This window comes from Hylaeus volcanicus, chromosome 7 (assembly GCF_026283585.1).
Source record: "Hylaeus volcanicus isolate JK05 chromosome 7, UHH_iyHylVolc1.0_haploid, whole genome shotgun sequence".
NCBI classification, from domain to species: Eukaryota; Metazoa; Arthropoda; class Insecta; order Hymenoptera; family Colletidae; genus Hylaeus; species Hylaeus volcanicus.
In genome coordinates, this window is record NC_071982.1 from 11,925,717 (window position 1) to 11,949,940 (window position 24,224).

The 24,224-nt window shown below is 39.3% G+C and overlaps 1 protein-coding gene across 4 annotated transcripts in view; it reads right to left on the reverse strand.

Moving 5' to 3' along the window:
* LOC128880023 (uncharacterized) overlaps positions 1-24,224 on the reverse strand; it is a 678,051-nt gene that overhangs the window by 261,582 nt on the left and 392,245 nt on the right. For all 4 annotated transcript variants that reach the window (XM_054129644.1, XM_054129645.1, XM_054129646.1 and 1 more), the window contains one exon: positions 2,747-2,884. In XM_054129644.1, the coding sequence (XP_053985619.1) occupies positions 2,747-2,884 (138 nt within the window). The remainder of the gene's footprint in view (positions 1-2,746; positions 2,885-24,224) is intronic.

Consider the following 24,224-nt stretch of genomic DNA (forward strand, 5'->3'; position numbering starts at 1 on the left):
GAAAAATAATTTTAAACATAATTTTAGACCAATCTGAACACATTATAACTACAGAATTTTATACGCATTTGCCTCCACTCCTTTCCTACAACAATTACAATGAATAAAATGGAACAAATCTACCGTATTAAAAATAAGGGATGGAGGAGAATACCATTTCTTACAAAAATTCGAGCCGTCGAATAAATAAAATAAAATAAATCTACGTTATTAAATATAAAGCATGGAGAAGAGTATCCATTTATTAAACAAATTCGAGTGGACTAAATAAAATAAAATAAATCTCCTACGCTATGAAAAATAAAGGATGGAGAAGAGCATCATTTTTTACAAAAATTCGAGTCGTCGATTAGTATCGGATGAAGATGCTCGATGAATAGTGGGCGGATCGAGCCAGTCATCCGTGGATCGTTAGCCCAGTTACCCCTTGTATTTTCCTTCCGTAAAACCCTCATTTTCTCGAGGAAGCAACCCCCGTTAAACACGCGACGGCAATTAGGATGTCCGTGTATCGAGGGAAAACATATCAAAGTACCAGGTCTGACACGGCCAAGCGAACAACACGCTTTTGGCAATCGAGCACGGCACGCGGCCGTTGGCTCGACCCTTGAAATCCGATATTTTTTTTTGGCCAGGACGCTCGTTTGCTCGGCTACGCGTGATTCACGCGTCGGGGGATGAAAGGTTGCGCGATGCAGCTGCATTCCGTTGCAATTACGCATCGCGATGAAGGGTTCGCTGCGTTCCTTTTTTTTTTTTTCAACTTTTTTCCATGTCGCAACTTGTTACGATAACGGTCATTACGTGGATGGAAAATAGTGATAGCAAATATAAAAAGCAAGACTCGATGAGCAGTATAAGTAATTCTCGTTTTACACGTACGATTGGTTCGAATTTTATTGTTTTATTATTTATGGAGGAACATGTTTAATTATTTCTCAGTTTTTCTTCATATGAATACAAATGTTCAGAACGTTACGAGTTGGTTAATTACATTATTTTATTGAATTAATATATAGGCCATTACAGTGAATCATACCCATTTTCAAAGTTACCTTATGCCACGAATTATTCCAATAAATATTATTTATTTTAAAAAGTTTTCTAGTTCAAGAATTCTTCACTCGTTTCTTCGGTCATCACAATGAATATTATGTATCGTAAAGATTATTTCACGACAGGAATTATTACAGTGAATTTTATTTATTTTCACAGCTACTGTACTTTTTGTCTTAAACGGTTGCGTATAAGTATCAAAATATTTGACTACATGAATACACGCCTTTGAAAATATTTGAAAATTGATTCAAATTGCATTATTATTTAATGCACACTTTCCCCTGCACACCTTTATATTTCCTACCTGCAATCAACGAATGTACAGCACGTTTTCTAACAGAAATACGAGGTACACTTAAGACGTTCGTATCTCGATTAAAGCATCAAGCCCTTCGAGAAAGGCGACTTGATTATCATGCAGCCTGTCTGCGGGAAACAATGGCGGACGTTTTATAGTCGTTGTACGACTGGAACGGTTCCCTTGTACTCGCAGGAAACAATGAGTACTACATACCGGTGGCATGAGCACGGAAATGGACTGAGCCGACATGTTCGAACTAGTTGTAACTCTGCGTTCATTGATGCATTGCTCACGGGCTCCTTCGCCTAACGACGCTAAACGATCGGCATCCTATGCCCTTTCGGCCAATTAAGTTGAAAGTCGGTCAGAAACGGTTTCGGGATTAAAACGCACGAGATTTTCAGCGATTCGCGAGCGAGCGAGCGATTCGCCTGAGATGAATTTAATAGGGCAAATGGATGCGCGAGCACAAAGGGGAGGATCCAATCGCTTTCCACTTCGTTATAGTAATGGACAAATAAGATTTCGCTTTATTATTCGGTGTATTAACGTATTAAAAATCGCGGTTCCCGTTTCTGGAACACGGGGTGTATTAAAAAGTTGTATTAAAGTTGTATTCTTTTGAGGATTCTAAAATATTGTTGGTCTCTTGGAACCCTTTATGGTTTTTATTTATTAAATTTCAGTGAATGTTAAAGTACAGTAACTCGCGCTACTACTTTGGTAACCATTATGAAATTCGTATTATTGAAATCTGTTACGTGTCTGATGTATACGAGGTAATTCTACTTAAATCGAATACTAGGTTGACATAAACGTCGCTTCAGTAATAATTGATTTGTACATACAAGAAATAACTTTCGACATTACTTTTTTTAACGACACATGTATTTTCAATTTTAGTTCCAAAACAGAATTTATATTTAAAATACTCTTTTCGATGGAATGCATATTTCAGATGTACTATTTAATTAATTTCCTGCTTCAATTTTTATAACTGATTATGGAACTGTATATTATATGTAAACTCACTGTTTTTTATCGTCATTTTCAAATATAAACCATATTTTGGAATTGTCGTTAGAGATTTTCATGAATCGAATTATTTTGGAACTGTTACGTTTGAGATTAAGTAGAATAGGTCAGGCTATGGTCAGACAAGGTGCTAAAGAAGCATCAAGCAAATGGTTTTTCATTAAAAGGCTTTAGGATTTACTTTTTAATAACAGGATACACTTGTCAGCGTAGTTATGGTTGACACATTAACATAAATATCTATAAATATATTATATAAATCAAATACTTTCCAAACCATTTCGGTTTTAATAAAACATAAAGTCCTAAAGTCTCTTTAGGAAGTATTTTACGATTGAAGGTTGGACTCACCCGTATCGTTGTCTCCTGGAACACCGAGACTATCGCTATTGTCATTGATGAAGGCCTCTGCCGTTGACGTGAAGGTCTGAGGTGATAGTGTGAGGTCCGGTCCGCTCTCACTATCGAACAGCTCTAAATTTCCATTGCCTGAAACACGCGGAAACAAATTATCCGATTAGTATTACAAAATTCGAAACTGAACATAGTCTTAAAATTTCAAAAAAAAGTATAAACAAATATTATTATCCCTATGTGCAAATTAACCAAAGCCCCTAATGTTTGTCATGTAGTCTTAAAGCACACAGAGATTTCAGTTTCAAAATCAAAGTCAAAGTTCCACAAAAATTATTTCAATGTCACCATATAACTCTCTCGGCGCTATACTTTTAAAACCTGAGACTTTAGAAAACCATGAAAAGACCAAAACGAATGCTTTCCTTCCACAAACTATAACCCTCCGAAAAGTTCAACTGAAAGTTTGAAAACAAAATTCTGGACGTTCTCTGGTCGAAAATCTAGAGCAGGGAAAAATCTATCCTGATGGCGCGAATAGAGGAAATAGACCAAACCCAGACCGTGGTCCGAAAGTAGTTCAGGAAGCCCATCGATCACGTCCATTAGCGGCAGAGGAACGAAGTTGGGCAGCGGGCTAAAGAGTTAAACGAGAACTCCTCAGGTATGAGAGGAGTGTCGCTTTCGCATATTCCACGGCACACTGACAACAACACTGAAGCGCACTCAGAAGAACTAGCAGCCGTTGGAGGATCTCTCGAGACCTTAGATGGCCTTCGTGATCCGAGGACAACTGTTGCCAAGTGGCGCCAAACTTTGGCTGTGGATTTTAGGTTACAAAGCCCTTAGCGTTAAGCGACCTTAACTCCGTTTCAGCTTGACAGACCCTCGTCGCAAGCGTTCACTCGATTATACTGGCCCGTCGACGAGCAGTCGTCGACTATAATTGTGTGACAGATCTGTCATCGTGGCAAGATAACGAGAAAAAATGATGGATGGCGCGATTCGGATCTTGACGACGATCCAGTTGCCAGATCGATAATGAAGAATGGTGTCTAGGTGGGTGGTCAGCTAGGTGTGCTGTTCAGTTAATAATAATTGTCATAGGTTGTCATTGGTTCTACTAGATATACTGAAGGTAATCGTATAGAGTTTCGGAAGCATCCAGTTACTGATTTAGAAAATATTTGCAGTAAAATTTTATGCCTGACGTATTATAAGAATTGTGTGCAATAGTAGCAGGATAGTATCGTAAATAATAATCTAAAATAGTAAACAGTCTAAATAGTCTAAATCTAAAATATCCTAAAATAGTAATCATATGTGTATTCCCCTTGAAATTATGATTCGATAAAATAGAACATTGTATAAATAACACTTGTTGCTCTGTTGGCAACGTAGAACATTCTGTAGATAAGGTAGTTTGCTTTGTAGGTAATGCAGAACACTCGGTCGATAAATACTATGACCAACCACCATAACTATTTGAAATTGTTCAAGAGAAACAGCTGCCACCGGCAGTGGCAAGGGACACCAAATCAAGAATAGAAAAGGAAATATGGATGGAGGACAAAGACACTGGGTAGCATAATCCTATGCGTCGACATTGACCGTGCACAGTAATCGCGTAGAAGTGTTCGCGCTAATTCAAAGCGATGGTATGCACCTCGTGCTGAATTAACATATTCTAGATTATTCGGCCCGCGTTCGCGTTACTGCTCGGCCCGTTGAGTTAGTTAAATATGTAAATATAAGCGGTCCAGGTACACTGGACGTTCTCCACGGATACGAGATCGATGAATCACACGCAGAGCGCAACTTGTGCTCAACTGCTCTTGTGCTCATTTTTTTCAAACAGTTAGGGTCCACTTCAACAGACTTGGCAGCTTCTGCGCATAATTAGACACAGTCAAATGAAATTACTGGAGGCGTTTGTAAATAGTTTCATTTGTCGAAGTTATAGAAAATTAAAAAAGGAATTGAATAATTGAAAATATTAGGTGGACTGGAAAGTAATGTCGTTTCTTTGACATTAAATTCAAACAAATTTTTTATAAATTTCTATTTTTAATTATTAATTGTATAATCGCTCCCGTTATCAATAACCTTTTACCATCTAGTGTGGAAACGCCAATGCCAGATCGATAAAAATCAATGAGCTGATGAACGATAAACAAGTATTCAAAATTGCAAAAACGACATCATTTTCCGATTCACCTAATACAAGATTAGAGAATTTATAATATATTTACGAGTATTTTGAGAAATTGAAGATGTGACATGGTTGAACTTAATTTAATACACCCCCCCTGGTAATCTACGTTATAAAAAAGGCCCTGACGATAAATAAGTACATAGTCCGACCCCGAGGAGCTCCACGACCACGATCAGCCCAGCAGTCGAGGCGACGAAAAAATACTACCCCCTCCTCCGTTTTCGAATTAATGTTCACCCCGGAAGTTATTACCAAACGCGACCATTTCTTCCCACCATCGTAGTGCCTGCATCGAGATAGCATCGGGGAAAAAAGACGACGGAGAGAAACAAGAGCGTACAAAGACAAGGGGTTGATCACCGTCGTCCAGAATCGGGGGCAAGGGAAGAAAAAGATGGCGGTAGAGGGTGGAAGGAGGCGAGCGAGGCAACCGAGTTTATTCAGCGCGCGAATGAAGCCCAGATATTAATTTTCCTGATGTATATGGATGAGTTCCGACTGGGCCACGCTGTGGTAGCAAGAGGGTGGGTTCGGGGGAGGGTTAGCCATCGAGAGGAAGGAGCGGAGAAACGGGCAGAAGCACCAGTAGCCAGGATGGCGATGACGGTGGTGGTGGTGGTGGTGGACCCAGGTCGGAGGAAAGTACATAGATGTACCGAAGGGAGGTGCTCGTAGAGAATGGCGAAGGGCGGTTAAATTGCTATCGATCCCCCAAGCTTCGCAAATATCGTTTACCTTAGCCATGCAACCCTTCTAAAATCCCATCCACGCTCTCGGCGCTCCGCCATCGGTGCATTTGCGCGATCCGCGTTTCTGGATTCGACTGCGATTACGTTCCTCGTACGACTGCGAGCGTTTTTGCGTGATGTTGACGCCACCGCAAATTGCGCTTCAACCCCTGCGTCTGGGGAATTTTTTCACCCCCCCGTGGACCTGGGATACACTTCCATGAGCGGTGGATTTTAACGGAACTCTTTAGTAGGGAACCAGTTTCTTAAGATATTAAATTTTCAACTGGTCTATGTTTTAGTAGCGTTTTAAGAGAAAATTAAAGGGGAAGCAAGAAGGTTTCTGGATTATTTATATAGGAAAATGTTCATAAGGGTTCGCAAGATATGAATAAATATATGTATGTAGAGGTTTAGTTTAGAATTGGTATATGCAATGTACAACAATTTCATATTAAATATAATTTGAAAAATGAAATGTCTCAACTGGTTCCTGTTTCAATATTTTCTGAAGAAATATTAATCAACAGCAAATGTGAAAGGAAGCAATAAGTATTCTGAATTATTTGTAGCCTAAAATATTCCTACAACTTGCTAGCAAGATATATGTATATATATATAGTAGAAGTAAGAAGAAGTAGAAGTAAGTATTCTGAATTATTTCTAGCCTAAAATATTCCTACAACTTGCTAGCAAGATATATGTATGTATATATATATATAGATACTGAGTTTAAAAGTATTATATCTGTACATGATATTTAATATATTACGTATGTAAATTTTAACATTATGTCTGTACCGCAAAATAATGAAATGATTACCATACAATAATAAAATACCACGCCCTTAAAATGATACCAAAGTTCTATAAACACCTTCTTTTCACCATTAAAACAGTTCTCACGCAATTTTGTTAAAACATTGAATCTCTTTTTCTACCGAAATTATTCACATTAATGTATGTCCCAAAATTATCACTGAAATACAATCCCGTGCACAATCACGAAACGATTCGATTGTTGGTAAAAGGTACTCAACATAAAAAAAGGAATTGCAAATAATTGGAAGTAATGTTCCAAGCGCAGGACTCGAAGTATCCGGAACTAAATAAATGGAGTAGCGGAGTTCACTCGTACCAAATGAAGCTCCGCGATGGATGGACGAATGAAAATAGGTATTTACGAGGCACGATGAGATTCAACTTTTTTTCCACCCCCAAACCCCACGCCGTGCAACCCATCGAACACCGGAGTACATGGAAAATTCCAGGGGTGGAGCGTGCAAACAAAAATTTTAATCAAATTGAAATTAATGGTGGTAGACGTGTTCGAACCCGGTTACGCTCTCCGAAAACATTTTCGAAACCGCTTTCGAGAGCGCCTCCTGCTCGCCCATGAGGGGAGGAGGAGGAGGAGGAGGAGGAGGAGGAGGGGGATCGATCGCTTCCCAATATTCGGGTTTCGCAAATTTTGTTTACCTTTCGGCAGCTGCGCTGTCAGGATTCTATCCTGTCAGATATGTGTTATCAGTCGGATAAAGGCTCGAACTCTATGTGCTGACAATTACGACCGATGGTATCCGTTTGGGGGGATTTTTCGCCGATCCCCCCGACCCCAACCCCGCCCGCCCATCCTTTCTTTTTTTGCCAGTTGAGCAATTCGACAGTGTAAACTGTTTTCAATTTCCTCGTACACGCGGTAAATTTATCTTCGCCGCCAGCGGCGCGAGCCTCCGCTAACAGTCAATTGCAGCTCTGTTAATATTGACAATCGCGCTGTCACCAGGAATTATAGGACACTTTATCCAATCATGCGTCCGGGGGGTGGAGGGGGTGTAGGGGGCAGTAGAGGTTCGGCTGGCGCGGGGGGACTCGTCGATTGATGCATTTTTTTTTATCACCTTTTTATTAATTCGCCGTTATTTTTCTCAGTTCTGGAAAAACAAGCCGGTAGTTATGATTGCCGCGAGGTGGAATAATATTTGCACCGCTACGGAGTTTTAGTAGGCTTTGAGTGCGCGATATTAAAAATTCGTATTCGCTCGGGGAACGTTGTGTGTCGATTAGTTAATGGAGACAAGGGAAGCGGATCGATGAGTCGCGTTTTCGAGGGTGGCACTGGATGTTTCGTTTCGATTGCTGACAACAGACGTAACCGAATGTGTAAACAAATATTACGTTCCGGGGTAAAAGCGGGGAGGGTTTTAATTATTTCGAAAAAAATTTATTCGTGCAAATTCATTTACACCATTTTGATAAAACAGGCGAACAAAGTGAACTTTGACATTCTGTATTTATTAAAGTTATTGGAAATCGACAAAATGATGACTTAAACTGCCTTTAATTTAGTGTGAACTGTGATATGTTGGAAAATGATTAAAATCCATGGTCTGGTATTTAGAGAATAATTGAATTCGTAGTGAAAGAACCCAACGATTTCTACTTGTTTTAAAAACATATTGACTCAAGATTCGTAACTGAAGTCAAGTAAATGTTTGTATTTTTACTGCATAACATTCGGAATATTATTGAAGAGAGAAATATAAATCTTGTACATGATTTCATTAAAAAATAATGATGCGATGATAGGAATTAACTTGAATATTGCAAAGAGGTCCAACAACAGTTGTTAAAAATCTCCCCCGAAAAAACAATCGATACTCGATGACGCCCGTGTATCGAATACCTTTCGTCGGTCAAATTTAAAATCCTGTATCTCTATGATCCTGGGAAAAATAAACGCGCACGGCGGATGCTTGTAAAGCAAATAAAATATGCGAGCCAGGGAGTACACAATTTACATTGCTGTTTCGTTTGATCGTTACATAGAAACCGGAACGGTAGCGAAAGATATTCAGAATCACCGGGGCTGTGGTCGGTTCAGGATTTTGCGAAAAATATCGTGTTTCAGCGCACGGTCAGCTCGGTTCAGCTCGCGGCGATCCTACAGCCGGAGCGCAAATAGCGTAAACGTTTTGGTTTATCAAACAGTAAGGATGAAATAGCTGTTCCGTGAAACAAAACCGTTCTGTCAGCGGTGCGGTCATGTTTCTTGCGACCTTCGCGGTATTTTCATTATGTGAACCCTGGATAATACTGGGCGAGGGCATTTTATACTCTATTGTTAACGTTGTTAATAGCATAAGAGTGTATATTGAAATGTGTAGTTTAGAGTGGAATAATAATTATATATGTGTCTTATCCTTAAAAATATGTAAAACACTCTGTCGATAGGAAAGATTGATGTATTGGCAACGTAGACACTCAATAGATAGCATAGTTCGCTCTGTAGATAACGTAGAACAGTCAGTGGATAAGATAGATCGTCCTCCTGGTAACGTGGAACGCTCTGTTGATAAATACTTTGATCAAGCACCGTTAGTGTATTCACAGATTCTTGATCGATTCTCAGGCATCAAAAATCTTTTGCATTAGAATCATTCCTATGTATAATATATTTTACTAAGAATTTGCCCACAGGTTTAAATAGCTACTATCCAGGACCTCAGTCGACACCTGATCCAAGCCTAAAAATTCTTTTCTACTAAAGACCAGTTATGGCAGGCACAATCAAACTACTTCCCAGTTCAATGTACGAATAGTCACAAAATAAACCCCAACAATGTATCCCATCTCTTCATCAATTCCCCTACAATACCAAACTATTCAGAGTTCGAAACTTCAAGTTGATTCTACAAATCTAAACACCTCTTCCCAAGCACCTTGACACCTAATCCAAGTCTCAAACTCCTTTCACTCTACTAACGCTAAAGAGAGCTAAGCTTACGTCTGCATCGTCTTCAGGGTTCCCGAAACGATCTCTCGAAATGACGGAAACAATGCAGCCGGTAACGGGGAGTTGTTGAAGGTCGATTTCTTCAAGTATGCGAATTGTATTAAGTGTCCACCCGCCACATGTACACTGTATCACAGCCGTCGTGAGTGGTATTACGAAACTTAAGCCGTAGCGCGCAAATGTCGCGAGCTGCGGCTGGCATCCTCCCCTTGTGCGCCATAAGCCTGGCCCATTATCTCGGCCACCCTGGAACTTACACTGGAGGCCCACCTTCGTCGACCCACAGCCACCATTCAACGTCCCCGCGAATCCTCCGAGGAATCCTTCTCCAGTATTTCGTTGATCCTCCGAGTGGCCTTTGTTCGCCAACGTCTTCGTGAGGAAATATTTCCCTTGCAGCGCGGAATAATTAAAAAGGGAGGGAGAGAAGACATGGCTGACGGAGTTTCCAAGTGGACAGGGATGGGTAAATCTACCGGGGAAACATTTAGTGTGAGAAGTGAGAGGTGCGCGAATGTGGTAGCTCACTCTTTCATTAAAAATGAAAAGTGGAATCATAGATATCTGGACATTTTGTGTCAACATTGTAGCGCATTTCTTCTGAGTCCAAATGATGACACAGTGTTGTTTATAAGATTCATTTAGAAAGTGAATGGTATTGTTGTTTCCTGCGTCAAGGGCCTATGGCGTCCAGGCTTGCACCCGGAAGCCTTGAATCGTAGAATAAAATACTTCGGAGTGAATAAAGAAAATTGAAACCTACTATAAATTGTTCGTGAAATAAACGTACCTAGGAGAAATGAAAAGAGAAGCTTTGTGTAGCTTCGGACCTGTTAGTGATACAAGGATGCCAAGGACGTAGACAAGGCATGCTGGATTACTGTAAGAATATACGACATGGTTCAAGAATAGCCAGCTTTTCTTTCTAGGTCACGTGTTCTAGATCTGTCGAGGCATTCCTGTGGGTTATATTTAAATTTAGTTTTAGAAATCTTTAGATAACTAATTCTACTTGCATAACCTTCGTCTACGCCTTGCAGAAGATTTAAGGTAGCTTTGAATTTCATTTTTTACATATCATACAATTTGTTCTGTTTCATTCAGAAAAAGTATTCGGAATAAGCTAGGTAAGGTACTTTTTGTTCCTCAAGGTTTCTAATCTTATAATGTAACATTCATTCCTATGTCTAACCCTATGAGGGGACATCGTAAGTCTAGCAAATTTTGTTAGTGACATCACTGGAAACATAAATCCTTTATTAAACATAAAAGCTTCAAGAAAGCTATAAGAATTTACAGCTTTAGAATGACAGCTTTCTATATATAAGTCGACGCTTCTAGAAAGCTTTAAGAATTTATAATCAATAATACCAAAAAAAAAAGACACGTTTCCAAAATTAGACTATTTTACGTAATGCGATTCCTGATCGCACATTTTGCAACGAGATGGCGCAGACTGTAAAGGGCTAAAGAAATTATTACGATTATACTTTGTTCCACAAAAAAAGTCTCTTTTCCTCATCCTTTTCTCAACATTCCGCGCGTCCTAGGGAAATATATCGCACCCACACCGATTCGAGTAATCGTCTCTTCCTGCTGGCAGCCGGAGATGACAGGTGATCGAATGGTGGCACTCTAACGGTGTCGGCATTAGTTACCAGGACGATGCCAGCGTACATAAAGACGGCCTAATCGGCGCCGATGAGACTGGCGGTGGTAACCACGCTCGCGGCCCAATAATCATACCATTATAATTAATGCGTTGCAATTAAGGCGGCAATATAGGGCGGCCGACAATCGAGCCGTGATTGTCGATTAAACGTTTTCGCAGCGGGGCGACGCGTTTATCGGCGCGATGCACGTTCCTCGTTTCGTGAGCAAGGCTGCTCGTTACACAGGGAATGAGAGAGGGAGAGATAAAAGTTGCACGATTTTCCATTCGATCGTAATTTAATTTAAAAAATTGAGAGTTAACGTTTAGTAACCATCTTGGTCTGAGAGATTATTTCAAGGGAGCTTTTAGTTCATGCCTAGTCTAAAGCCACTTTAATTTATTATCAATACGTGATAATGTGTGAGTTTATTAAAGATGCAAGCACTGGTGTCTGTTCGTGTGTTATCTAAAGGGTTATTATAATAAGTTCAAGTTCATATATTTCAAAGAGCTTTTAGTCTATTAGATTGACTATTGCATTCAATATTCATATGTAGGTACATGGGTTTTATACATGCTTGTTTGATACTAACAATAAAATTATGTTTATGTGATTCAAATTATGTTTAAATAATATTTCACCATTACACAGTTACATTGGTTATTCTTTCTCTTAAAAACGAACAAATTCAGCTTATTCTTAGCATATTTCTCATATCATAATTACCTATTACAAGCATAATAAATAATATTTGTACTCGTTATTCGAGCTTAATCAAGTAATCAACTATCTGAAGTGAGGAGGTTAAAGATTCCTGTCGAATTCCATTTTGGAAAAATTACAGACTATTCAATTAGTCTTCCAACTAACGCTTTCAAATTACGCGTATAAGTATACGCCATTGGAAAATTCACCCTCCACGGTTCTGGGGAATTCCTGTTTGGAAGTTGCTCGACGGGCCCTGAAGAGCAGAAGGAACTCGTATAATTACAAACGTTGCTCGTTTTTCGCAGAATTCGTGGGCTGGAAGTTTTCTTGCCAAGTCGCGGTCGAAAAAGAATTAACAAAAATTCCGCGAGGTACAATTACAGTTTCGTTACGCAGAATTAATGAAAGCAATATTTTCCTCTCGAATATGGTGTTCGGTCACTAATTACCAACATTTTTTACTGGAATGAAACAGGGAAAGTTTCGATGTTTCTTTTTCAGGTTGAATTATTAAGGTTCGCAGGTAGTCGTTACTATTTTGAGTAAAAGGTGTGATATTTAGTTCCGTTCTCGATTGATTTAAAACATTGTTAAAGGGTATTATAACTGTTTTTGATTTCGAACAAATTTTGATTGATAATGAACTATGACTATTATTATTTTTCCCATTTCAATGGAATTAAGGGCAGCTTTATTATTTGGAACTTGTTGCAAATGCTGAAAAGTGTTTTCAATTGTTCCTGGTATTTCTTATCGAAACTAGTGAAACATTTTCTTCCTTCATTTCTGTTACGCCACTCATTTACAAGAGAAGTACTGAATATTTATAATGAATATACCCTCCAGTCATTTCCCTCGGCTTGACCTACATCCGTCATTTTAAAAGGAAAAAGGAACTGAGCGGTCGCATTTAGAAAACGAATTAATTCGAATGATCCGAAGTTTTCCAAATGAAATGATATTGAAATAAGTATTAACAAATTGTCCCTTAAAATTTCAGCCAGCTAGAAGTCTAAACAAAGAAAAAAAGTATTTAGATAAAAGAAGTGCCCACAGGTGTAAAAATTAAACGCATCGATAAATTTAGAAAAATAATTTCAAATAAACATATATAAGAATCACAATATTCAAATGATTTTCATTTCCATATTTCTCAAAAACTTCTATTAATCCTTATGTACTTATGAATTCACACGCCCCCCCCCCCTCCCTCCCGGTTCGCTTGTAATCGTAGCAACAAAAAGAATGCAATATCTCCGAAATAAACAACGAGAAGGAGTCCGATAATTAAGGGGTCCAGCAAACAGATCCTCGTCGAGGAGTTAAGGTCTTTAAAAGACTGGTAAGTAACGCGCAGGTAAAAAAAATAAAAGAAAGCGGGGACGGGAAATAAATTGGATTACAAGGTTCTCGACGAACGCGCGCGACAAAGAACGGTACAAAGGAGACTGGAGGTAAATAATAGAGCCGAAAAAAGAAGAGGGAACGAAACGAAATACCCCGGGAACTCGAGAAGGCCGAGCGCATGTGCGCGTACGTTTAAACAGGGGAACGAATGTGTGCGGAGCGAGGCGGACAGAGAAAAAGAATAACCGTAACGAACTTCGTGCAATAAGAATCGCAAGTAACCGGGGGCTCGCTGGTATTATTTCGGTAGCGAAGTCAATTTGCAATCAGCGGTGCAGCCGTTCTCTCCTCGTTTCCGTCGGGAACGGGTATAGTCCGTATTTACTATAATGCGATAAGAGGCGAGCGGTATCGTACATTTAAATGAGACCAGCCCGCATTTTACGTCCCCGTCGCTTCTTTGCCCGTTTCCCTTTCTTTTTCTTGTTTTCTTTTTTATTATTATTATTATTATCGCCTCCTCCTCTCGTCGGCGCTATTTCTTAATCTGACGCGAGCTCGCAGACTTCCCTCGGCCGGGGTGGAAGCCGTCAGGCGTGAGTTTGCGGATCGTTAGGCTTACGAACCAATTTCTTAACTGTCTAGTGTAAATAGAGGGGAGGAATACCGTGATCTCATTTTTAATTGCAATTTGCCTGTGCAGGTTGTTTATATAGTTTGTTCCGCGCAGGAATTTTCTTTATTTACGTTTGTAAATAGAGATTGAATTTCCCATAGGAGTACATATGGAGATACTTCAATTATTTTTCTTTACACAAATATTATTTTTATAGATTCTTCAATTTTTGTTTTCATCTGAGGATATGCATGGAGTCCATTTATTTTTTATTTTTGTGTAAATCTGTATGTATAATAAGTTTGTTAAGTGTTACTTGTTATCTAGAATAAGGAATATCTAGAATTTTTTCTATCATTATATGTATATAAAGGTACATTTTTCCTTTCATTACCGTTAATAGGTCATTTTGTTATAATTATTTTCGTAGCAATTTATAACCTCTATGTATAATGTATTAATACCATTATAATTCTTATTTAAATATCACGCCATGTGAACACATCTCCTATTTGTTATTCCTGTTGTCGCCGTTACGAAAAAAGATGCAGGAGACCTTGAACTCCTCCAAGAACGTTCGTAAAAGAATGGAATCGTAAAATGTAGGGGTAAATTGAAACGGGCTGGGGAAAGTAAATCGTCGGTATAGGAAACGATGCTTAGAAATGGCCGCATGCATGGCAAATATAACCGACAGGTCGTAAACGTGTTCATTTAACGACGGTAGAAATTCCGGGGGCGATGAATATAAAGAGAAACGAATTGTAAAGTAGCGAAAGGTAAAAAGAGTCAGGCATTCCGCCTCTCAAACATCTAAATTCGGCCCTGTCATAATGTCTTTTTAACTTATCCTTTCCCTAAAAACAGAAAAAACTTCATCTTCGATCGCGCAATTTTACACTCGTGCTCCCTGTTTCCGCTGAAGCGACAAAAGACGAAACAATCGCCTCGAGGGGTTGTTCAGGGGCTAATTAGAGTTAGGGAAGCGTGGAAGGCGCAGAGGGCGGCTGCGAGTCACGGATCAAGCCTTTATCGTCGGGCGACGTGGCCGGCAAATGGAGGACAGTAAGGGATGCGTGCTCCCTGAGAGCTTGAGTGGTCAATTTGTCTGAGGTCACTCATCCGTTTTCTCCAAATAACAACGCCGACAGATCCCCGTGCTCATCGAAGCGGATGACACCAAGAATATACTTTTGCAGAATATACGAGACGGGGGAGGGGACGCATAGTGTACGCATAATATTTATTTACTATGTGCATCGTGAGCATATAAGGTATCCTCTGCATTAGTGGCTTCAAGGGGTTGATATTTTGCGGGTGTCTTTACAAAGAAATTATATTTGGTACCTTTGGCTTCTCTTTTAGTATTCCATATTTGAATTCTGTTGAATGTTCATTTCTGAACAGTGTGTTTATTCGTATAGTGTATATATACTATATACTATTATTTTATTATTATATATATTATTATATATATATACTATTATTTATTGATAAATATTTTATCATATTATATATAATGCTGTATTCCAATTCAAATTACTTTATATACCATAGTGAAGAAGTGACCAAGAAAATTGTCAACATACATATATTGATAATTAAATTTTCCACAGATATTAAAATTGTAAAATTTTCAATATGTATAACAAAATCTGTAAATACTCAACGATATCAATACCGTTCCTCATTCCTCCCCAGAATCACCCTTGGGGAGGTTAACAGCCCCTCCAAAAATAATCCCCAACGGTTCCCAGCTCCCGAATCGTCCATAAAAGTACCAAGTCGCGAGGTAATTAAAGCTCCGAAACGTAGTAAGTCAATAACTCCAGCAAAGAGTTCGACCGAAAGCTCATTTGCCTACTCTATGGCCAACAAACGAGCTTCCCGGCGATCGCGAAAATTACAACGAGCTTGACAGCTTCGTGTGGGCGTTTTTCTTCGACACGGAATCGTCTTCCGACGGGGGTAACGAACCCCCTCCCTCTCTTTAGTCGCAAAAACCCGGACCACAATACCCCCAATCGCAGGAACATCTCATTATGGCAACGTAAAAACGCAATTTCATTCGTTTCGCGCTGGTACTTTCTCTCTCGGCCAACAGCTGCGAGAAACGATGTTTCCGAGGGGTTCCCCGCTGTACCTATGGATGGAACATTAATTAAATCGGCTGGTTGATGGCCGAGTGGTGGGGAACGGACGCGAGACGAGGGAGGGGATTGGAACCGCACGGCATCCCTTTGACAGCGGTCCGCTTCTATCGCAAATTAAAGTCCCGTCCGCGCGTGGTCGGACGAAAATAATTTCGCGCGTATAAGTTTCGCGCATCGCGGCCCTCTGTGCATGATTCCCGCTCCAATCCATTCCGCCGGCATACCACGGCGAATTATCATTCTTTGACGGATTCCTGCGCGATGCATCGATACTGATAGAGGAGGCCAAAGATAGGAAAGTAGCGGATGATTGGTGCTTTGGAGGCTGCATTGGGCAGTTTGCGAATTAGGGACATTTAGGGAAAGTGCTAATTCTGTGCTTAAGGGTCTTTTTTTTTTATCGTTTTAATGGTTTGGGTAGGAGTGGATGGAATGATTCGTTGCGTTTCTCTTTTTTTGGAAATTCTGGAACTTTTTTTTTGGTGGTAAGAGTGTATGTTGGTATTCTACAATTTTTTTTATGTATAGTACTGTCAGATTGTCCTATTTCATATTTTTTATACGGGGAAATACGTATGCAGTTTCTTTTATTTTTATTTACCTATATTGCTGTTAATTAATTTAATTCTATTTTTAATATACATATACAGAAACGCCTTTAGAGTTTCTTTAATTTTTCATTTTATATATTATACCACTACCAGTTTCTTCAATATTAAATTTTATATACTTAGAAATACATGTACAGTGTCTTTCGTTACTTTTTACATATAACACTACCAGTTAATTCAATTCTATTTTTAATATATACAGAAATACCTTTAGAGTTTCTTTAATTTTTCTTTCTATATACATTATAGTATTATACGCATGTATTATACCACTACCAGTTTCTCCAATATTAGTTTTTACATATGTATGTAGTAACATACGTCAAGTTCCCTCAATCTTTTTTTTTTTCATAAAGCTCTACCAGTTTCAGAAACCAGGCCTCGTTTTGACGACAATTTAAAAAATGTGATCAACAAAGGGATGTTGAAATTCTATCAAGGTAATCCTACGAATCCTCTGTGGTTCTCATCCAACATTTCTTATTTCGACAATGAAACTATGCCAAATCAATCAATAACCCTATACAAAATAAGCTTCTCCCTGTGCCATCGGACGCAATTTAACCGTGCGAGAAAACATTCTCAGCGCCGAAACGATGGTTCCTCGATGCAACAGCATCCCCTCCGCATTTCGCGGTTCCAGTTCATATCCAGCGTTTAGCGCTTTTTTTGCGTGCGTCGTGGCCAAACTCTCGGTCGTCCGCAACCCTGGTCGCCGGCACACTTAATCAACTCTCGTTACGGTCTAATGGCTTAATACCGCGGGTGGCTTTGTCCAAGGGGGAGGGGGGAGAGGGAGGGGCCTAGCAGGATTTCTCGCCTGTAGGCTAATTCGAATTTAAACCCCGCCACTTGCCTGCTTCACGGCACTCTTCGTCGAGAGTTGCGCGACCGTAGTTTTCGTAAACGCTCCCGAGGCTGAACCGCTCCTGTAACTCTTGTTACCGTACCTTCAATTACGGACTATAACTTTCCGTTGACCGGCAAAATCACGCTTTTAGCTGAATGCGTCCATTACGTCGTAACGGGGAACGAGTTTAGCTCCACGGGGCTGAAGTATTCGCCGTGGAAAGTTCCGGCAACCGAGAGCCCTGGCCACGGGAAAATCCTTCCCTCGGCTTCGAGCGATCCTGAGGGATCGCCAGGCCGGGATTGTTTCGAGCTTTTAAGGGTTGACGTTACGGTGAATTTATTGCGTTCGGAATTCAAATGCAATAAGAACGTCAATTGCGGTGGTCGTGCGGGGGATAGCTGGATCTATGTTTTATTTTGAACAACTGAGCAGGATAAGGGATGGCTACCTGTTGTCTGCGATAATTGACCCTTTGACCGCGATGGTATATACGCTCAGAGAAATGTTTGTAATCGTTGAATCAATTTTTAAAACATATCAGATTGTAGGGGATGATGAGACGAAACTTTTTTATCTGTATAGTTTATTCACAGGACGGTTAGTTTCGAAAATAAAAATTGAAAAGTTAAGAGTTCGTATCGAAAATTGAATTTTAGGAAAAAGGTCTTCGAAGACTTCAATTTTTATCTCTGAAACTGAACGTCCTACGAATAAACTGCAAATACAAAAAAAGTTTCGTTTTGTCATTCTCTATAAGGTGATATTTTTTTTAATTCGATTGTTCGACCGTTGCTCTTTTTGTTCGTTAAGACTACAGCAACAGGATCAGACCATTACGAGATCTCAGGAAAAAGGTCTTCTAAGGTTTTAATTTTTATTTTTGAAATTAAATGACTTATGGAGAAACTGTAAATATAAAGAAAATCCGTCTTATTATACGCTAATATTTTTTTTAAATTCACACCTCTACGGCTCCTAATGTAGGAGGGTTGGAGACAGTGAGGGTGAATTATAGAAATAAATTGGAGATAATGTTTGAATCCAGGTCGAGATTTATTGTAAACAAAAATACTCAGTGGAAAGAAATATTGTACAGAATGATAGTGGACTTCCAGTTTCATCCCTCAGAACATAATAGAAATCTCAGTGATGGGGGTGGGCTATGCAAATTAGAGAACATAAATGTTTCCAGTATATATTAGCACAGTACACTGTTTGAAGAGGCAAATAGAATAATGAAGATAAAATTTTTCTTAAAGTCATCGACTTTTCTTGTAACAATTTTGTACAATATAGTTTCGAGTAATGTAACAATGGTGTCTTTAACAAGCACTTACTTCTATTAATACATCAAACTCAACAACTGCAATAACATTGCTTCAACCCCTTCAACGACGAATTCTTTTTTGTAAATACAATTTATTTACTCTCACTTTACATCAAAAATTGAATGAACTTATTTTGAATGCTACACAAAACACACAAAGTATGCTATATTTATGTACTTTAAATCGCGACAAGTGATCGATGAGTACAGCCCTCATAATTGTTTCCAACAAGTTTCCCCGAGAACTAATTGAGAAATATAAACAGAATAAGAAAAGTACTACAGTCGAGTATAAACTGTATGATTGAAGATCTCAAAGAGACGTGAAAACTAAGGTAAAGTTAAATTCATTTAAGAAATCCACTTTGCTTTGGTCTCGAACTAACAATGGGTTCGGTAACATTGAAAAATTGTTAGGACCTCTTATGGAAGTGCTTTACCTTTACCCTTTTGTAAAAGTATTCGTTTCGTACGCAATCGACCATTTCATACGACTTCTGACCTGGTTTTACCTAATGCGAAAGTTTCTAGTACCCGGAATTAATTCAAATACCTGGAAATCGGTAATCTTGAAGAGATAGAATGAACTCTATCAGAGAAAAATTGTCAGTGATTAAATTTTTTAGTGATATTTAATCACGAAACGTAATAATTGTTCCAATTGTTAATTGTGGTTCCAATCGTATGTCTGTATTTAAATCGCATTAGTCAATGTTCTAAATAATAATGATATAAATTAATCGATCTCTAAATCGACATATTGCAAAAGCACTGGAAGTTTCATTGACCATTGAACAAGAAATTTAAACCAAGTAAGTGTATAAATAAAGCAACAATTCTGGTAAGATAACAAAACCAAATTTGTTAACAAATATAGGTATTATGCAAATTTTTAGACTTGTATACCTCGGTTTATCATGCTTAATTTTCGTGTAGTTGCGAAACGTACCCCAAGACGATAACAAATTCACAAATTGGTCATCTTGGGGAGTATAAAAGAGTACAGTTAAGGTTTGACCGCTTCAGCCTTAAGCTCCCATACAGATAAAACGTGAAGTGTACCTGACCAATATTTCCTCCAACAAGAGCACTAAACTTTGACGAAACGATTGTCGTAAACTTGTTTAACTCAAACACATAAACATAAATGCGATGTTTGTATCGTTTCAGGTTTCCTTGCTCGTGTTCCGAATACTTCAACAATGTGTAACAGAATTTCAGCCAACGCATTACCATGCCACTGATGGAAAAACGTGACATTTGTTTATTATCTTATTAACATTTTGCATATTGTATGCATATGGGATTCCACAAATGCACAGCTGTCAAATTGAATGCACTGCAACGCGTATGTAACTGGGAGGATTGCAGTATTCGAATGGCATTATAATTCGTAATAAACATGTAGTAATAGCGGAATAACAACGTTACTGTTGTTTATCAACAAGTAATTGAAACGCGTTATTATTGTTCGTGATAATATTTGGAGTAATTAGTTGGTCGACAGTCAATGAGGTTTGCATTTTTCTTTCAAACCCGTATTCAGGTTATTCAGGCATCGACATCCCCCGCAATCAATCCAACAAATAACCAACAAATAAACAAATATCGACGATGATCGCAGCCCAGCTCCGAATGATAAGACACGAGTTTAAAATTCGACTGATCCTCTTCGCGTCGTACCCGCAGCGTCCATAGCAGCGGAATTGTCCATCAAATTGCAACGATTCCGCCTCCTTCAGCGTTAAAATCCCCCACTGTATATCTCCGTTAGCGTCGAAATGCCGGGGCGTATGCAGATTCGCGAGTTTCGCTTTGATGCGACGGCGTGTCAGATAGGAGCCCGCACGCTCAACACAAACGCAGCAAAGACGTGTGAACGATTCCGGCGAGGGGAAGGGGGACACGAGGGTGAGTTTGTACGTCGACGAAGCCTCGTCCCGTATTTGCCGCTCTGTCCCAGGAGACGGGGACCAGTTATAACCCGGAGGCGCGTCGCTGTAATCGGCAGGTCCACGTGTGCGTCTGCGGGCGCACATGTTGCCTGCATGCCCATGGGCCAAAACGGATGAGCTGCGATACATATTTTCGCTGGGTTCGCCGCGATATTGGCGCTCCACACCGATGCTCACCTTTGGGACGCCCGTACCTCTCCATGGGGCCAGGATCGCGACGATATCGAATCGGGGGTGTGGTGGGGATTCTGGGGAGAGGATTGGCGAGGAGAGTCACAGAAGAGAGTCGAGGAACTTCTAGGGGACCTGAGAAAAGAGAGTGGAGAATTTTTATTAGGTTTGTAAAAGGGTCTTCTCCTAGGATTGTTGAATTTTTGAATAAGTTGAATACAGTTGCATGGTGTTTTGGTGTTGTTATCAGTAGGATTGGTGAGAAGAGTCACAGGAAAGCGTCGATGAACTTCTTGGGGATCTGGGAAAAAGACGTGGGATGCGTGGACTTCTTATTAGGTCTGTAAAAAAGTCTCCTTCTACGATAATTGAATTTTTAAATAAATTCAGTACAGTTGCAGAATGTTTTGGAATTGTTGTGAGTGGACAGCTTTAATTTAGTAATAGGTAGCTTAGCATTTACTATAATGCTGAGGATCAGAGCTGAATGAAGGTCATTCATGAAGACGTCTATCATGAATAGTGGCTTCTGAGAAATACAAGTGAGATGAAGCGAACCTAGATTCAAAAATCCAAGATGTTTTTAGATTGCTACGAATCGAGACCTGCAACTTAGGATTTGACGACTACAATCTCGCGTCGAGTGAATCCATTTGTCCTGAGTCCCTAGCATAATTCCGCGTTCTCGTTCCTCATAGGTGTGAAACCATGCGTTGATCATCGCATCAATCAGACGTTAATTACATGTAATCCTTGATCTGCTTAGGTTGATGGATCCAAGCAACATCGGTTGTGGTGCGCCTGCTTTCGAATGCGGTTTGTCTGTGCCAGGTTCATGTGTTTAAGGTCAAATATTCGATATGAATTCGATTTTAAAATTAACGAAAAATTTATTCCAAACACCTTAAGAAGATGAATTTAAAAATTAAAAAAATTGTGACAGGTACGAACAATAGTTTCGAATTCACACAGAGTGTCGCAAAAGTATTTGCAAGTCGCCATTTATACTCTGATATTATATCCATTAATCAACCCCATATATGTATATCATACTGTCACTGTTTTATTAAAAAACGAAATTCTAAAGCTTCTTTCAAAAAACCTATAAATTAAAAGTCTCCTCGGCAAGTCAAATTTTCCCAATATAAAAAAAGAAATATAAGGCATAAAAGATTCCCAATTTTGTCCACCCCGAACTGTTTAAATTGACCACCTCTCGGGCGAAACAATGCCGTGGAAATCAATAATTCGTGGGCGGGGAAGGCCGTCGGAATTATGTATATGGCGGCATTACGCGGGATACACATGTTTTGTTTCTATGTAATTAACAAGCACGTTGTGCTCAGCCGGGCAGCGAGCCATTCGATTCCTTTGAATGACTGACGGACGTTCAGGCTGACGTTGAACCAGGGGGAATTGAAGGAAAAGGGACGGGCAGGGGCGGTCCACGGGCGAAAGGGTCCTTTTTACATGCAGCTCGTTATTTTCGGATTAATCTGCTGGCTGCGCGGTGGAATTCGAGAGAGGAAGAGGAAGAGAAAAGGGAAGAATTTGTTTCAGCGCGATGTGAAACAGGTCGAAGCGGAAAGGAGGAGGGGCGCCAGAGGGGGGGGGGGGGAGAGGGAAACACGGATTCAGCCGTGTGTATAAACTTTAATTTACGGCGTGATGCCCCGAAAAATGTTTCGTGCTAATTTCGCGTCAGCTCTGTCTCTCCCCCTGCGCCGACCCTTACTTATCCATCTGGTCATATCTGCTTGGTGAAATTCAGAGGGGAGATATTTCAAATACTATTCTAAATAAAAATAGATACAGTTCGAATAAAATAAAGATGTATTTCGAGTGTTTGAATACTTTAAATATTTATATTTTGTACACGTGTTGGGTGTTTTCAGTTGATAGTTAAAAATATTTTTAAATACGATGCTTCAGAAAGTATTTATACCTTAACCTAGTTTCAGATTGAATTAGACTATAATTACATTGTCTACTCTCCTTACAACTATGTATTTTTAGTATCAGGTTCAAGTTTCGTTCAAGAATTGGTAAAGTTGAGCAGCAGTCGATAGGACAGGTCGCTTTGCAGGCAATGTAGCTGCTCATCCTGCGCTACATTGCCGACAGTTGTCGACAGAACGAACGACGTTACTGACGAAGCACTCCACCTTACCAATTGGGTAACTCCTAATTGAACTTATGTGCAATCTGATGTTATTGTATCTACAGTAACGAAACTATAAAAAAAAAAGCTTTAAATAAATACACACTAAATTCATGCACCAGTCGATGGTTTTGAAAGTCCAAGTTTATCTATTAATAAAAATCAGTATTCCAACAAGGCTCGGAACACAAAATTGGCATCACGTCAATTTCCCTAATGTCGATAGCTTGCGAAAGACATCAAGTTGAATGACTCGCAGGTGAGTCACGAAAAGCAGTCTGACAACTGGTTATTTTTCGACGCAGCTTCTGTTTCTGCGTATCTAAATTCAGTAATAGACGTCGTTCGACGTCGCTCACCGAAAGAATGTGCCGAGTCCACTGTTGACATCATCCACGAGGAAGGGTCCACAAGTTGACATATTTGCTCAAGACGTAACAAACGATAGAAGTTTTCTTAGCGTAACATTAATACGCTTCGAACGGAGAGGCTATTTTCGTTGCTTGACAGAATTATAATGATTTTCGCGCGGCGATTAGAGATTGTCAAACAACGGGCATTATAAACACACGCTCGACAAACGTCTTCTAACGTTCACTCTAGCTTTTTCGAGTTAATTTATTTCTTCGAGTTACATCATGGTTCTTAACCTTCTCGAGATGATGACACAGTTTAAAAAGAGCTTTATAAATATCTCAGAGGAAAGTAAGGTGAACTTCATAGTTATTGATAACTATATTAATATATTTCTCGTCAGTTTCCTTAAATGTACACATAATATATGTCACTAATAATTGTTATTTATAACTATAACAATAACTAATATTAATAATTACTACTATACTATAAACAATGCTAACAAATCCAATATTACGGATATACGCTCCAACAGATAAAAATAGTATTAATAATACCATATTACAAATACTAGTAACAATCGTAACAGAATTATATTATAGAAAATACCAATAATTACACATGCTCTCCTACTGAAGTATGATATAACCAAGCTCAAAATATTTATATTTAGGATACGATCCATTAGTCTATCATCATCTTCATTGATGCGCCCTATTTATTTCATTAATTTGCTCCTATTTGGTTTCTGTAATTGCAAACGAACGAAAACTCCAACTAAGGGCGCTCTATTCCCTGTAAACTGGAAACTGGCGTACAAAT